The 16,837-nt window shown below is 46.4% G+C and overlaps 1 protein-coding gene across 2 annotated transcripts in view; it reads left to right on the plus strand.

Moving 5' to 3' along the window:
* LRRC34 (leucine rich repeat containing 34) overlaps positions 1-16,837 on the plus strand; it is a 64,553-nt gene that overhangs the window by 24,730 nt on the left and 22,986 nt on the right. The window contains exons 1-6 of one of the 2 annotated variants that reach the window (XM_075340643.1): positions 2,509-2,613; positions 3,389-3,567; positions 4,997-5,115; positions 15,754-15,818; positions 15,905-15,988; positions 16,088-16,216. In XM_075340643.1, coding sequence (XP_075196758.1) covers positions 3,464-3,567; positions 4,997-5,115; positions 15,754-15,818; positions 15,905-15,988; positions 16,088-16,216 — 501 coding nt within the window. In that variant the 5' untranslated portion in view covers positions 2,509-2,613; positions 3,389-3,463. Of the gene's footprint in view, positions 1-2,508; positions 2,614-3,388; positions 3,568-4,996; positions 5,116-15,753; positions 15,819-15,904; positions 15,989-16,087; positions 16,217-16,837 lie in introns of those variants that run through there. The other variant, XM_075340642.1, reaches the window with a different exon arrangement.

Below are 16,837 nucleotides of genomic sequence, written 5' to 3' on the forward strand. Positions count from 1 at the left end.
CCATTGAACATAATTGGTAGAGTCCACCTAATTAAGATGATGTCGATATCAAAATTAATGTATCATCTTCAAACACTTCCCCTGCTTCTCAAGCATAAAGATATTGTCCAGCTAAATAGAGCTTTTTCACACTTCATTTGGAGGGGGAAACGCCCTCGTATAGGGCTTAAGAAGTTGATGGCATCTAAGGTTCATGGAGGTCTGAGTTTGCCGAACATTCGGGGTTACAATATAGCCTGTTTGACTAGATATATACTGGATTGGATTAAAGGCTCTAGGCATTATTCAGCGTTGGAGCTTGAGAGAGACTATGCACAACCTTGGGATCTGGTGGCATTGCTTCATACTAGGCAGGCTAATCTCCCAGTGAAAATCAAGCACTCTTCCTTATTTAAAGACACGATTGCAGCGTGGAAGGCGTTGAGGAAAAACTACAAACTTCCCCATAAAATATCCAAATACTTGCCTATATGGGGGAATCCAGAGTTTGTGCAGGGGACAAGCAATAAGCTGTTTGAAGAGTGGAAGGTGAGGGGTATAAGGACTGTTGCTCATCTCTTGCACACCTCAGAACCTAGATGGTTGAGTAGAGATGAAATTATAGCGCAGTATGGCCTGGGGCCTAACCAAGTAATCCAATATGACCAAGTGAGATATAGTATTATGACTCAGTTGCATGATGTGACCCAGGAGGTAGTATTTAACTCTTTTGATTGTCTGGTAAAGAACTCAATAACTTCATCATCTATCTCTTTTCTTTATGGAGCCATGCGTGATCTATTAATAGGACAGCACCCGGAAGGTTTATTTAAATCTTGGGAGAAACAATTTGAGGACCCGTCTATGGGGGTAAAAATTAGGGGAGGGTGGAATGCTCTTCGTAAATCAATTTTAAATGAGAATTGGCGAGAAACCCAATTTAGAATTATGCACAAGGCAATTTATGGTTTTAATCTCCCTCCATCAGCAACAAAGCCAGACAGGATTACGTATTGCCCTAAGTGTAAGAGTAGTGGAACTGATCTCCTTCACGGGTTGTGGTCCTGCCCCCATTTGAGTCCATTATGGTCACAGATCAAAAGTTGTATACAAAAGGTGTGGGGTCTTGAAGTTCGGCTCTCACCTGGGTTCGCTATTTTTCACCATTGGGAGGAGGGGAACGATACCAAAGGGAAGATGACTAACCCACCCAGACTTATACATGTGATACTTCTGGCAGCCAAGAGAGCGATACTAAAAAATTGGTTGGAGTCTAGGGTCCCCGCGATTGAAGAGATCTTGGGTCAGCTCATGCATCTTCTTGAAATAGAAGGATTGGATGCAGAAAGGAGGGCGGATAGAATACGACAGCACTTTAACAAATGGAAGAAATTCATACTGGCCTATTGTACTCGGGAGGAGATAGTCAGGATTATGTCACCTTTCAAAGACACAGTCTGGTATCATACTGAAAAATTGAAGGATACATTGGATGGCTTGGAGGTGGGGGAGGAAAGGCCGAAAGCTGACTAAAAGGAGAGGGGGAAATAACTGATTTGAGTGGGACTTCTTTATTATATGTCATTACCATGTTCACAAGGGTTCAATGGGGGGAATGATAAGAATGATGGGTTAAGGGGTCGCTGCTTTCCTTTGCTTTATCTTGCCATGTTACGGTTATTGATTTTAAAAATTGGTATGGAATTTGGGATGATCAAATATGACAATGTAATGTTGAATTTACAATGCTGAATTCGCTTATGCCAGTGTTATGTTATTGAAAAATTTGAATAAAAATATAGTTAAAAAAAAAAAAAGAAAAGCTAGATGATACGATGAACGAGCGCAAAAACGTCGTTATCGTATCATCGTTGCATTCACCGACATTTCCATAATGCCGGTGCCGCGACAGGTACGATGTTGTTCCTCGTTCCTGCGGCAGCACACATCGCTGTGTGTAAAGCCGCAGGAGCGAGGAACATCTCCTTACCTACCGCCGCCGGCTATGCGGAAGGAAGGAGGTGGGCGGGATGTTTACATCCTGCTCATCTCCGACCCTCCGCCGCTATTGGCCGCCTGCCGTGTGACGTCGCTATGACGCCACACGACCCGCCCCCTTAGGAAGGAGGCGGGTCGCCGGCCAGAGCGACGGTCGCAGTGCAGGTGAGTGCATGTGAAGCTGGCGTAGCGATAATTTTCGCTACGCCAGCTATCACAATATATCGTACCTGTGACGGGGGCGGGGACTATCGCGTGCGACATCGCAGCATCGGCTTGCGATGTCGCAACGTGCAAAGCCCGCCTTAGTCTTTTACATGTAGCCGACGGGGCCATGGAGCCAGGCCAGGCCAGTCACAGCAACCCCACAAAACCACTGGCCTGGTGGTGACGAGTAACCCCTGAGGCCCCGTGAGGGCGCTACAAATCCACTGCAGATTCTGTCATTCTTTGCAGAACATGTAGCACTGGATTAGAAGTCCAGAATGACAGACAACCAGGCAGAGCACAGTTGACCAGACTTTACAGGGGCTGGCCAGTACCAGGACAACTGCTTCTCATTCCACATTTCCCTCCACCTCCAGTGCCAGCGTCATTCCAACGGTGTCAGTGCTTTCGTTCCAGTTGTAACGTCACGTAAGTCCCGCTCCTGATCACTGTTGTTTTCTCTCATCTTGCCTTAGGACATATGAGTAGTGTACAACTCCTTTAAGTTATTGGAGTCCATTGGGCACTGCTGGGGTCTGCCATGTGACAAGCTGAGCACAATGCAAACTTAAATCAAATGTGAGCAGAATCTTAGAAGTCATTGAGAAACAAATATAAATTGATCTCTCATTTTTAAAAGAGCATTTTTCCCCCATTTATAAAATAAAGTAAAAAAAAAAAACAACAAAGCAAGAAGGAAAAAAACCCAGTTGGGACTTTCACAAGCAAAACAATGTGCTGAGAGCAATGATAATGGGGATAGTACATGGGGATGGACACGCTATTGTTGACTTCTTATTTATGCATTTTTCTGAGCGATTTCACCCAAATTTTAAATGGGATATTCAGCCCCTTTCTCTTCCATCTGATTTGACCTCAGGTTTGGAGAGACCCTGCTGTATATGGACGGGGCAGATACTGGGGCTGTCACAGCTGGTTTTGTCCACTGGGACATCCTATTATATGAGAGCTCCTCATCCAGCAGTATCTCTCCATGCTTGCTTGGTCGGGTGGAAGGGAAAGGCACTAGACATCCCTTTAATTTGCTGATTTTCACATTGCAGTCATGTTCTCGGTGCCTTTATTTCTCCTTATCTGTACATCAGTTGTAGACGTTTGAGGCTAGTTGTTACTCCTTTTTCATTGACCTCAAGAAGTCAAATGGTTTATAAAATGAATGAATATTGTTTCTTCTTACTTCCAGCTTTCTTACTGACCTGGGGAACATAACTTTTGTATTAATAAATCGCAGACTGAGTACCAGTATTTTTCCTCAGCCATGACGGCAGGTCTGAGCCAGCAGTATAATATGGCGTGTACAGAACTACAACAACCAGTCAACCATTTCATTGAAGAAGTGTTCAGACAAAGTGAACAACCTGGGTAAGTATCCTTGTATGAACTAAAATCAAAATATCGTCATTCATACCATTATTAATTATTTTATCAAGAAATCAGGTTGATCGAAATCTAAATATGCAAATTACATTTTAATGTATCCTGAGTCAGCCATCAGCTGTGGGATAATTTCAACACAATTTGTCTATTTTACCAATAGCTCAAATTTGTATTGGTTAAATATTTTCAATTGTATATTTAAGCTTTATTTTTACCGACACCAATTATTTTTTATAAAAATGCATACACTGATTTTTTAGAAGCACACTGCTTCCTTGTCATCCATCTTTCGTTATGCCATGGGTGAGTGCGTTCTTGCTTGATTCACAGCAAACAACTGTATCTTTACATTGTAGCTTCAAATTGTGAACTTTCCCAAACTGGCAGCTTTGCCCCTGCAGCATCGATAGAGCACAGAAATCCAAGTGCAATCCAAAGATGGCAGATGATCCAGCAATTCCATAAAAACAGATTTATATTTGAAAAATGAAAACATTTCCAACATGGCACAATCAGAGAAAAAAAGTCCCACAGAAAAGACTGTAATGGTTGACACGTTTCTTAGGGTGGCTTTACACGCTGCGACATCACTAGCCGATGCTAGCGATGGCAAGCGTGATAGCACCCGCCCCTATCGTTATGCCGATATGTGGAGATCGCTGCCGTAGCGAACATTATCGCTACGGCAGCGTCACACGTACTTACCTGCTTGGCGACGTCGCTGTGACTGGCGAACCGCCTCTTTTCTAAGGGGGCGGTTCGCTCGGCGTCACAGTGACGTCACTAAGCGGCCGCCCAATCAAAGCGGAGGGGCGGAGATGAGAGGGACGAACATTCCGCCCACCTCCGTCCTTTCTCATTGCTGGCGTGTGGCAGGTAAGGAGAGGTTCCTCGTTCCTGCGGCGTCACACGTAGCGATGTGTGCTGCCGCAGGGACGAGGATCAACTTCGCCCCAGCGACAGCAGCGATAATTGGGAATGGACCCCCATGTCAACGAGGAGCGATTTTGGACGTTTTTGCAACGATCCAAAATCACTCCTAGGAGTCACACACAACGAGATTGCTACAGCTGCCGGATGTGCGTCACAAAATCCGTGACCCCAACGAGACCGCTGTAGCGATCTCGTAGCATGTAAAGCCCGCTTTAGTCATAAGAAGAACGCAGGAGCAGTGAGGCTGATCCAGTGATCTGACTAGCTTCAGAACAGCACATATAAACTCAACGAAAAAGAGCTTGTAAGCGTTGCACTCCTTGCCCATTAGACTGGCCACCACTGATAAACTAGAGCGGTGGATGATAAACTAGGCAACGAGCACTACACAATAGAATTGCTTGTTTTCACAAGTACTTTGCAATTTAATCAATTTACCAAAGTGAGAATAATGTTTTAATTAAACAATGCATTTCTCTAGGCAGTATGTGTCTACACTGAAGATATGTGGAAATAATCGACTATTGGATGTCAAACGTGTTACAGATGAAGATTTTCTGGCTATTATTCGAGTATTGAAAAAAAATAGTTTCATAACAAGTAGGTGATTTTTAGTATTTTTATGAAAGTGCAATATAGTATGGTAAAATAGATAGATAAATAGAGACAGACAGACAGATAATAATAATGAAAATAATAAATCTTTATTTCTATATCGCCAACATATTCCGCAGCGCTTTACAATTCAGGAGGATCATATACAAACAAGTAACAGTTATAGAAAATACAATAATTAGAGGAGAAAACAAAAGAAGACAACCCTGCTCGTGAGAGCTTATAATCTAGAATGAGGTGAGGGAGGACAAGGTACAAATGTTTATTTACAATGACAATCCAGCCATCTCAAAGAAATGAGGGATAGATAAAGGCTGCCTGAACCAGTCAGCCAAAACTTTGAGATGCTTTTGGGCGCAGTGGAGTTTGATGGGGGGTTATGTTCTGAGAAGTTGTGGAGGGACTATGTGAATTTAGTTTGGCTATGGAATGTGATAGGTCACCCTAAAAAGATGTGTTTTTAGGGAATGTCTGAAGCTGAATAAGTTGTGATTCGTCCTAGCTTCTTGGGGTAGAGCAGGGGTCTCAAACACGCGGCCCGTGGGCCGCATGTGGCCCGTCAGGCTGCTTCATGCGGCCCCCTGGCCCGTGCCCCTGGTCACTATCGCCGCTGGTGCAGGGGCCGCAGCCACTGTCTGCACTTTGTTAGATGAGTGTTTTGCCGGCGCTGCGCTCTCAGAAGCAAGGACTGTGCGCGCGCAGCGCCGGCAAAACATTCATCTGACATAAATCGCTGCCAGTGGCTGCGGTCCCTGCAGCGGCCGCGATAGTCACCGGGGCACGGCCTGCAGACAGCGAGAAGCAGAGGTGAGGAGCCGAGGGAATGCGGGACAGGTGAGAAGAATGGTGTTTGTTTATTTTTTGTGTATGTGAAGGACGGCACATTAACCCCTTAGCGACCTATGACATACTGGGTACATCATGGCTCCCTGGTACTTAAGGACCCATGACATACCCAGTACGTTATGGTGAAATCGCAGCCCCGGTGGCTGCGATCGCTGTTTGCATTGCCAATAGCAAATACCTTAGATTCGGGGAGGAGGGAACCTCAGGAGGGGTGGTGTCTCCTCCCCAGACCTACGGAGGCTGTGATTGGCTGTGCGGCGTTCGTCAGCCAATCACAGCCACTGTAATGTTACAGCCATTGAAAATGGCTGTAACATTGAAATCCAGCCAAGATCAGGGCAGCTGTAGCCCTGATCATTGGCTGGAGCTGGGTGACCTGTGTTTCACCCGCCCCCAGCTCTGATTGGAGAGACCGGCCTTGTGACCCATCTCTCCAATCACTGTGGATCTGGGGCCGGAGACCGCCCCCTCACCTTCACTCACTCCGACGTCTGTGGGTGGAAGGAAGCCGAGAGCGATCGGTAAATTATAGCGCCCCCTTTCACCCGCCGCCACTGCCCCCCCCCATTACTACAGGATGGGGACATTACTATAGAATAGGGACAAAGTGGGCACATGTCTATAGGATGGGGACAAGGTGGGCACATGACTATAGGATGGTGACAAGGTGGGCACATGACTATAGGATGGGGACTAGGTGGGCACATGTCTATAGGATGGGGACAAGGTGGGCACATGTCTATAGGATGGGGACAAGGTGGGCACATGTCTATAGGATGGAGACAAGGTGGGCACATGACTATAGGATGGGGACAAGGTGGGCACATGTCTATAGGATGGGGACAAGGTGGGCACAAGTCTATAGGATGGGGACAAGGTGGGCACATGTCTATAGGATAGGGACAAGGTGGGCACATGTCTATAGGATAGGGACAAGGTGGGCACATGTCTATAGGATAGGGACAAGGTGGGCACAAGTCTATAGGATGGGGACAAGGTGGGCACCTTACTATAGAATAGGGACAAGGTGGGCACATGTCTATAGGATGGGGAGGTGGGCACATGTCTATAGGATGGGGACAAGGTGGGCACCTTACTATAGAATAGGGACAAGGTGGGAACATGTCTATAGGATGGGGACAAGGTGGGCACATTACTAAAAGATGGGGACAGTACAAGGATGGGCATAATACTATTGGATGGGGACATTAGAATAGGGACAAAGCTATAGGATGGGGACAAGGTGGGCACATTACTATAGGATGGGGACAAGGTGGGCACATTACTATAGGATGGGGAACATTACTAAAAGAGATGTTGGCCAAAATTTCTATATAGTGATAATTGTAACACTATTAGTTACAAGAAAGGGATAAAATGTAAAAAAAAAACCAAAATAAGGCATGACCTTTTTTTTTTTACCATCAATTTTTTTTTTTTTATATTTAACCAAAAAATGTGCACATTCGTTATAATAAACAAGTGAAAAATGTTGAAAATAAGTGATCCAAAGGTGTGTAAAAAAATATATATGGTACCAAAAAAAATGTCACTTTGTCCCGCAAAGAATGCGGCCCCCCAAATTATTTTTTTCCTCTGTGCGGCCCATACACCCAGCCGAGTTTGAGACCCCTGGGGTAGAGCATTCCAGAGGATTGGTGCAGCTCGGGAGAAGTCTTGTATCCGGGAGTGGGAAGTTCGGATTATTGTGGATGTTAGTCGAACGTCATTTGCTGAGCTTAGAGAATGGGTAGGGTGATAGTTCGAGATGAGAGTGGACATGTAGGGGGGTGCCGCACTGTGGAGAACTTTGTGGGGGAGAACAAGCAATTTGAATTGTGCAATGACTGGCACAGAGTGGAAGCATCTGAGTAACGGTTTGCCAGAGCCAGATAGGTGACCCTGACTGCTGCACTAAGGATGGACTGTAAAGGAGAGAGTCTAGTTAAGGGGAGACAAATTAATAGAAAGTTACAGTAGTCAAGGCGGGAGTGGATCAGGGCCATGGTGAGGGTTTGAGGTTTCCATGGTGAGAAAGGGGCGGATTCTAGAGATGTTCTTGAGGTGCAGGCAACAAGAGCAGGCAAGAGATTGTAGCTAGGAGGTGAAGGAAAGATTGGTGTCAAGTATAACACCCAGACAGCGGGCCTGCTGCCTAGGAGTTATTGTGGTACCGCACACAGAGAGGGAGATGTCAGGTTTAGGAAGTTTAGAAGATGGAGGGAATAGAAGAAGTTCAGTTTTAGAAAGGTTAACTTTTAGATAGAGAGCAGACATGATGTTGGATACTGCAGTCAGACAGTCACTGGTATACTGTAGTACAGCAGGGATGAGGTCAGGGGATGAGGTGTATAGTTGTGTGTCATCAGCATATAGTTGGTACTGAAAGCCAAATCTACTGATAGTCTGTCCAATTGGGGCAGTGTAGAGGGAGAAAAGAAGAGGGCTAAAGACTGAACTTTGAGGGACCCCAACAGTGAGAGGAAGAGGAGAAGATGTGGAGCCAGCAAATGATATGCTGAATGAGTGGCCAGAAAGGCCGGAAGAGATACAGGAGAACACAGTGTCCTTTAGGCCGATTGAATGGAGCATAGAGAAAAGGAGATGGTGGTCAATAGTGTCGAAGGCTGCAGAGAGGTCAAGAAGAATAAGTAGAGAGTAGTCACCATTACGTTTTGCTGTCAGAAGGTCATTGGTCACGTTGACGAGGGCAATTTCTGTTGAGTGAAGGGGGAGGAAGTCAGATTGCAAAGTATCTAGAAGAGAGTGAGTAGCGAGGGTGGCGGATGAGGCGGGAATAGACCAGGTGCTCCAAGAGTTTGGAGATGAACGGGAGATTGGAGACTGACCTGTAGTTGTTTGTACAGAATGGGGCAAGAGAAAGTTTTTTTTTAATAATGGAGTAATGACAGAGTGTTTGAGGGAGGAGGGAAAGATACCAGAAGAGAGAGAGATTGAAAATTTTAGTTAGGTGAGTAGTGACGACCGGAGAGAGGGACTGGAGTAGATGTGAGGGGAAGGGATCAGTCGGGCACGTGTTAGCACGAGAAGAAGAGAGGAGCCTGGAGACTTCTTCCTCTGTGACTGGGTCAAACATGGAAAGTGAGCTGTATGGGATGTAGAGAGGGATGGAAATCATGACGCTTGGTGGCTGGGAGCTGATCTCCTGGCAGATGTTTTCTATTTTCTTTGTGAAATACGAGGCCAGGTCATCAGCATGAAGGTCTGTGATAGGGGGTCTGTTCTTTGGGACTGAGGAGAGAGTGAAAGGTGTTGAAGAGTTTTTTTGGATTGGTGGGAAGAGAGGAGATCAGGGTGATGATGTATGTCTGTTTGGCACAGTGAAGGGTAGTGTTGTAGGTTCTTAACATGAATTTGTAGTGGATGAAGTTTTCTGGTGTGCGGGTTTTCCTCCATATGCATTCGGCACTCCTGGAGCATCGCTGGAGAAATAGAGTTTGGTATGTGAGCCAGGGCTGTTTTACTGTGTGTTTGGAGGTTCTGAGGGTGAGGGGTGCAACTTTACCTAGGGTATTTCTGAGTGTGTGATTGTAGTGGTTTACAGCCAGATCCGTGCAGGAAAGCGAGGAGATAGGGGACAGTGATGAGTGTAGAGAGTCTTTAAGTGTCTGAGAGTTAATGGCCTGAAGATTTCTGAATGTGTGATAAGTGGGAGTATGCTGGGGTGGGCAAGGGTTTGTGAGCTTCAAGGAGAGGATGTTGTGGTCAGAGAGGGGAAGAAGTGAGTTATTAAAGTGGGAGATTGAGCAGAGGCGGACAAAGACCAGATCAAGGGTGTTACCATCTTCATGTGTCTCAGAGGATGAGAGCTATGAGAGGCCAAGGGAGGTGGTTAGAGATAAAAGCTGGGATGCAGATGGGGAGGTTGGGCTCTTCATGGGGATGTTAAAGTCTCCCAGGATAAGGGTTGGTAAGTCTGAGGACATGAAGTGTGGCAGGCAAGTTGAGAAGTGGTCAAGAACTGGGTGGATGAGCCTGATGTACAGTATACAACAGTGGATGGAAGTGCCTTATGGTGTGAACCTCGAAAGAAGGGAATGAGAGTGATGGATCTCAGGGGATTACCTTGAAAGTGCATTGTGGGAACCGGAGTAAGCCAACACCACCACCATGTCTGTTTTCAGGTCTTGGTGAGTGGGAAAAGTGTAAGCCGCCATGAGAAATGGTGTCAGGAGAAGCAGTGTCAGAATCTTGAAGCCAGGTTTCAGTGAGGGCCAACAGATTAAGAGAGTTATTGAGAAAGAAGTTGTGGATGTAAGAAAGCCTGTTAAGGTCCAGTCACACTAAGCAACTTACCAGCGATCCCAACAACGATAGGGATCGCTGGTAAGTTGCTAGGAGGTTGCTGGTGAGATGTCACACTGCAACGCTCCAGCGATCCCACCAGCAACCTGACCTGGCAGGGATCGCTGGAGCGTCGCTACACGAGTTGCTGGTGAGCTCACCAGCAACCAGTGACAAGCCCCCAGTGCCGCCTGGAAGATGCTGCGCTTGGTAACTAAGGTAAATATCGGGTAACCAACCCGATATTTACCTTGGTTACCACCGCACGGAGCTACATGTGCAGAGAGCAGGGAGCAGCGCACACTGAGCGCTGGCTCCCTGCTCTCCTAATTACAGCACACATCGGGTTAATTACCCGATGTGTGCTGCAGCTAAATGTGCACAGAGCAGGGAGCAGCGCACACTGCTTAGCGCTGGCTCCCTGCTCTCCTAGCTACAGCACACATCGGGTTAATTAACCCGATGTGTCCTGCAGCTACATGTGCACAGAGCAGGAGGCGGCACTGACAGTGAGAGCGGCAGAGGCTGGTAACAAAGGTAAATATCGGGTAACCAAGGACAGGGCTTCTTGGTTACCCGATGTTTACATTGGTTACCAGCCTCCGCAGACGCCGGCTCCTGCTGCCTGCACATTTAGTTGTTGCTGTCTCGCTGTCACACACAGCGATGTGTGCTTCACAGCGGGACAGCAACAACTAAAAAATGGCCCAAGACATTCAGCAACAACCAACGACCTCACAGCAGGGGCCGGGTTGTTGCTGGATGTCACACACAGCAACATCGCTAGCAGCGTCACAAAAGTTGTTCGTTAGCAGCGATGTTGCTAGCGATGTTGTTTAGTGTGACGGGGCCTTTACATACAGATCATCGTTTCCAGAGAGCACAATTAAAAGAGGGAGATGAAGGTTGATAACTAATGTTAATGAGGTTAGCAGGGTTGCTATGAGAGGTGGGGGAGGGGGTAAAGTTGGCATGGGGTGGACCAATATTAAGAGAGATATCGCCTGAGAGAAGTAGTAGTAAAAGGAGAAAGAGCAGATCGTTTTTGGAGTTATGACATGACTTATTCTGCAAGACCCTGGAGCATGAAGAACTGAGACTCTTTACAAAGGTGAAAAGAACATGGGAGCTGTACATGGGAGAGGGGAGGAGAGAGGGGCTGACGTGGATGAGTGAGGATGGAGGGGGGACTGAGCGGTGAAAGTGGACAGTAAAAGCACATAGGAGGATTGAGATAGAAATAAAGTTCATAGTTGAAATAGAGGTTGTCAAAGAGTAGGTTACCTGCCTTCTGCTCTGACTAACTGCCATTGAAATAATTGCAAGGCACTTGGCAACGAGGGCGCTTTGCATAAGAGGGCGCACATGCATGCACCCCTTATGAAACACCCAAATACAGTATATAGGGCAGACTAGAGGAGTAGATAAGAGGGATTGTGGGAACTCAGCTTGTTAAGAAAATTAACAAATGGTGAGCACACCAGGGAATAAATAACGAATCAAAGGAAACAGGACACATTTGACACCAGGCCTGACTCCAGACTACACAAAATCTGTAACGTTCAGTCCAGAGGTGGATCCACGGGACCGTGTACCGGACTCCCCTAGAGAGACAACCAGGAGCGAACCCCTATACAGGGACTGTCTGGCGGCCTCCCCAGAGGGCCTAGATCAGGGGTGGGCAATTAATTTTCCCATGGGGTCGCATGAGAAATTGGGATGGTTTTAGAGGGCCGGACTAATATAATTAACTCAGTTTTACCCAATACTGTATATAGCATATATACTATCCCTTCATATACAAACAGTAAGTTACGGACTGTGTGACCCCTCGTGGCCCTGCACGCACACATGTCCTTTTTTTCTCTGGCAGCACGGGTGTCACACGGATCGCACACTGATGTGATCTGTGTGACATCAGTGTGACAAATACCAGAGAAAATACGGGTCTTTTTAATAAAAAGATTTTCTATATTTACCTAACTCCAGCGCTGCTGTCTCTGGCTCTGCTGCCTCCCGCTCCTTATCGCTGGTAATTATACTCACTGAATATTGCAGTGGTCAGGAGCGGGAGGCAGCAGAGCTGAAGAAAGCAGGTAAATATGGAAAATCTTTTTATTTCACAGACTCGTGTTTTCTCCGGTACCTGTCACATGTATGCAAACAGGTACCGGAGAAACGCAATCAGGCCCTGTAATGGCGGTATGGCGCTGCAGGGGGCGGGGAGAGAGCACGTGGTACCCGATGTAACTCCAGTACCACTCGCAGTTACGGGCTTTTCTCTCTGCACGCACGCACACATACATACACACACGCACACGCTATATACATATATACACAAACAATCCCCATATACTACATCACTACACCCCCATATACACCTGTAATATACATCACTGCACCCCCATATACACCTGTAATATACATCACTGCACCCCCATATACACCTGTAATATACATCACTGCACCCCTATATACACCTGTAATATACATCACTGCACCCCCATATACACCTGTAATATACATCACTGCACCCCCATATACACCTGTAATATACATCACTGCACCCCCATATACACCTGTAATATACATCACTACACTGCTATATACACCTGTAATATACATCACTGCACCCCCATATACACCTGTAATATACATCACTGCACCCCCATATACACCTGTAATATACATCACTGCACCCCCATATACACCTGTAATATACATCACTACACTGTTATATACTCCTGTAATATACATCACTGCACCCCCATATACACCTGTAATATACATCACTGCACCCCCATATACACCTGTAATATACATCACTACACCCCTATATACACCTGTAATATACATCACTACACTGCTATATACTCCTGTAATATACATCACTGCACCCCCATATACACCTGTAATATACATCACTACACCCCCATATACACCTGTAATATACATCACTGCACCCCCATATACACCTGTAATATACATCACTACACTGCTATATACTCCTGTAATATACGTCACTGCACCCCCATATACACCTGTAATATACATCACTACACTGCTATATACTCCTGTAATATACATCACTGCACCCCCATATACACCTGTAATATACATCACTGCACCCCCATATACACCTGTAATATACATCACTACACCCCTATATACACCTGTAATATACATCACTGCACCCCCATATACACCTGTAATATATATCACTACACCCCCATATACACCTGTAATATACATCACTACACTGCTATATACTCCTGTAATATACATCACTACACCCCCATATACACCTGTAATATACATCACTACACTGCTATATACACCTGTAATATACATCACTGCACCCCCATATACACCTGTAATATACATCACTGCACCCCCATATACACCTGTAATATACATCACTGCACCCCCATATACACCTGTAATATACATCACTACACCCCTATATACACCTGTAATATACATCACTACACTGCTATATACTCCTGTAATATACATCACTGCACCCCCATATACACCTGTAATATACATCACTGCACCCCCATATACACCTGTAATATACATCACTACACCCCTATATACACCTGTAATATACATCACTACACTGCTATATACTCCTGTAATATACATCACTGCACCCCGATATACACCTGTAATATACATCACTACACTGCTATATACTCCTGTAATATACATCACTGCACCCCCATATACACCTGTAATATACATCACTACACCCCCATATACACCTGTAATATACATCACTACACTGCTATATACTCCTGTAATATACATCACTACACTGCTATATACTCCTGTAATATACATCACTACATCGCTATATACTCCTGTAATATACATCACTACATCCACATATACATCACTAGACCCCTATATACTACACCTGTAAAACTACATTGCCATATACTACATCACTCCCCCCAAATATTACTTACCAGTTACCCCCCCCTCACCTCCACTCCCCCCATTGTCCCCTCAGGTTACTAGTCACCACTCACCTTTCCCTCCTCAGACACCTCCGTACGGGCTCCCGCTGACATCCTTCTTCTCTTGTACGGCCCCCCGCTGAGCTGCTTCCTCTCTCCGTACGGGCTCCGGCAGCTGCATCTTCTTCTCCTGCCGGGCGGGAACTTTTCAAATGACACACACGCGCGCTGTACTGACGACATCAGGGCGCGCGCGTGTGTGTCACAGAGAAAGTGCCGGCAGGAAACAGAGGACAGATTCCTGCGTTCCGCTGCTGCACTGTGAGGTGCTGCAGTATCTGTCTTCTGTTCCTTGCCGGCACGCAGCGTGTGATGAGGGCAATCTGACCACGGGCCGCCCGGAGCCTGGAGCTCCGGACAACAGGTCATATTGCCCTCATCAGTGACCGGCCAGCAAGGACGCCCGGAGCCAGGCGGGCCGGTCACAGAGAGTAGGCGGGCCGGATGTGGCCCGCGGGCCGCCCCTTGCCCAGGTCTGGCCTAGATGCACAGCGGCTGGGACACAAGTGAGTTCGGGGTTCGTGTCCTTCAGACGTCTGTACGGGATAAGGCTATAAGTCCAACGGGAACCATATGCAGGATGGGTGACTGGAACCGGGTACAGGTGCCGAGTGGTAACAGCAGACCGGAGACGGGGTCCAGGTCCAGCGAGACGTGTAGGCTGAAGAAGTAACCAGGTGGAATACAAGATCGATGACGGGTACAGGCAGACGGAAGATGGTGGGATCCACAGCTGATAGTCACCGGGGCAACTCCTGGGACACCAGCAAGCTGGACACACTCAGGACGGCAGACAGGCACTGCGGAAGAGAGTGTTAACCTGGGTACAAAGCACAGAGGGACCTGCACACCTAGCTACAAGAACACGTTGAACAGGCACCGCCCACATGGAAAAGGAAGTCTTATATACCCTGTACCTGTAATCAGCCATATCCTGTTCCAGTAACGCTGGCCCTTTAATAAGAGGTGAGTGAGCGCGCCCGCGCCCTAATGCGCATGTGCGAGGCCCGAGTGCTGGAGACCAGTGCAGGAAGCAGAGAGGGAGGTGGAGGAGATGCAGGGGAGCCAGGCACAGAGTCCCGGGTCACAGCGGGACGCCGAGACCGGCAGACGGGAGGCATGGAGGACGCACAGGAGGGGGAGCGAGAGGAGCAGCTGCGGACAGAGGGACCGGGGACCGGAGCGTGACAAAATCACACCTTCCACCATCAGATAATGTATACAAAAAGGAAAATACAGTCATACATCAGTGAGTATTGAACAGAATACAACAGATGACATAACAAGTTATAGCAGGTGGAGTTAGATGTACCGTAAAAGGAATTCAGAAGGAGTATAATGCAGCAGATATGGGAGAACAGCAAGCGGAGTTAGATAGCTAGATAGATAGATAGATTGATAGATAATTAATAACATTTATTTTCTTCTCAACTTGCTTTTATTAAAGATCTTGATCTTAGGTTCAACATGTTGACCAATAATGGTGCAGTTTACATCGCCAAGTTTCTCCAGGTATGTCAAAGAAGCAGAATAATAGCATATCTGTTGATTGTTTTTGACTTCAGGCTATTGTACTTTTTTACTTCTTTGTCTCCCAGGAAGATTGCTCCTTGTGTTATTTTAATCTTATGGGGAACGACATTGAAACATATGGTGCAGAACATATTGCTAAAGCTTTGTATGTAAGTAAGCTTTTTCAGTTTTTTCTGAATGTTACAAATTTCCAAAAGTGATATAGCTCCTTATATTGTTCTACTTTTATTCTACATTTTCTTGCTTAGAGGAATGACACACTCCGGAGCCTAAGAATGACAGGTAACAAAATTGGCAACAAGGGAGGAATGTTCTTTGCAGCGATGCTACAAATAAATTCAACTCTTGAAGAATTGGACCTTGGAGACTGTGACCTGGTAAAGAAACAATCTCATAGGTTATTCATGACATACAAAATAGGACATTAATAATGTGTAGTTATAAGTATAGTCACTGTATTTTTGTATGGTGTTTCACAAGGTAAGTGGTTTCTCGAAAGACTATATCTGTCTTCTCCATTCTGTCAGTCTGTGACAATTGGACTGCGCTCGGATGCCATCCGAGCATAGTTTGCTTTTTCTGATGTACTATAGAATAGACTTAAATGGTTGAATGCCATCCAATTCTTAGGGGCACTTTGCACACTGCGACATCGCAGGTGCGATGTCGGTGGGGTCAAATTGAAAATGACGCACTTCCGGCATCGCATGCGACATCGCAGTGTGTAAAGGCTCGATGATACGATTAACGAGCGCAAAAGCGTCGTAATCGTATCATCGGTGCAGCGTCGGCGTAATCCATGATTACGCTGACGCGACGGTCCGATGTTGTTCCTCGCTCCTGCGGCAGCACACATCGCTGTGTGTGAAGCCGCAGGAGCGAGGAACGTCTCCTACCGGCCTCACTGCGGCTTCCGTAGGATATGCGGAAGGAAGGAGGTGGGCAGGATGTTTACATCCTGCTCATCTCCGCCCCTCCGCTCTGATTGGCCGCCTGCC

The sequence above is a fragment of the Anomaloglossus baeobatrachus genome, chromosome 3 (genome assembly GCF_048569485.1).
Source record: "Anomaloglossus baeobatrachus isolate aAnoBae1 chromosome 3, aAnoBae1.hap1, whole genome shotgun sequence".
Taxonomy (NCBI): Eukaryota; Metazoa; Chordata; class Amphibia; order Anura; family Aromobatidae; genus Anomaloglossus; species Anomaloglossus baeobatrachus.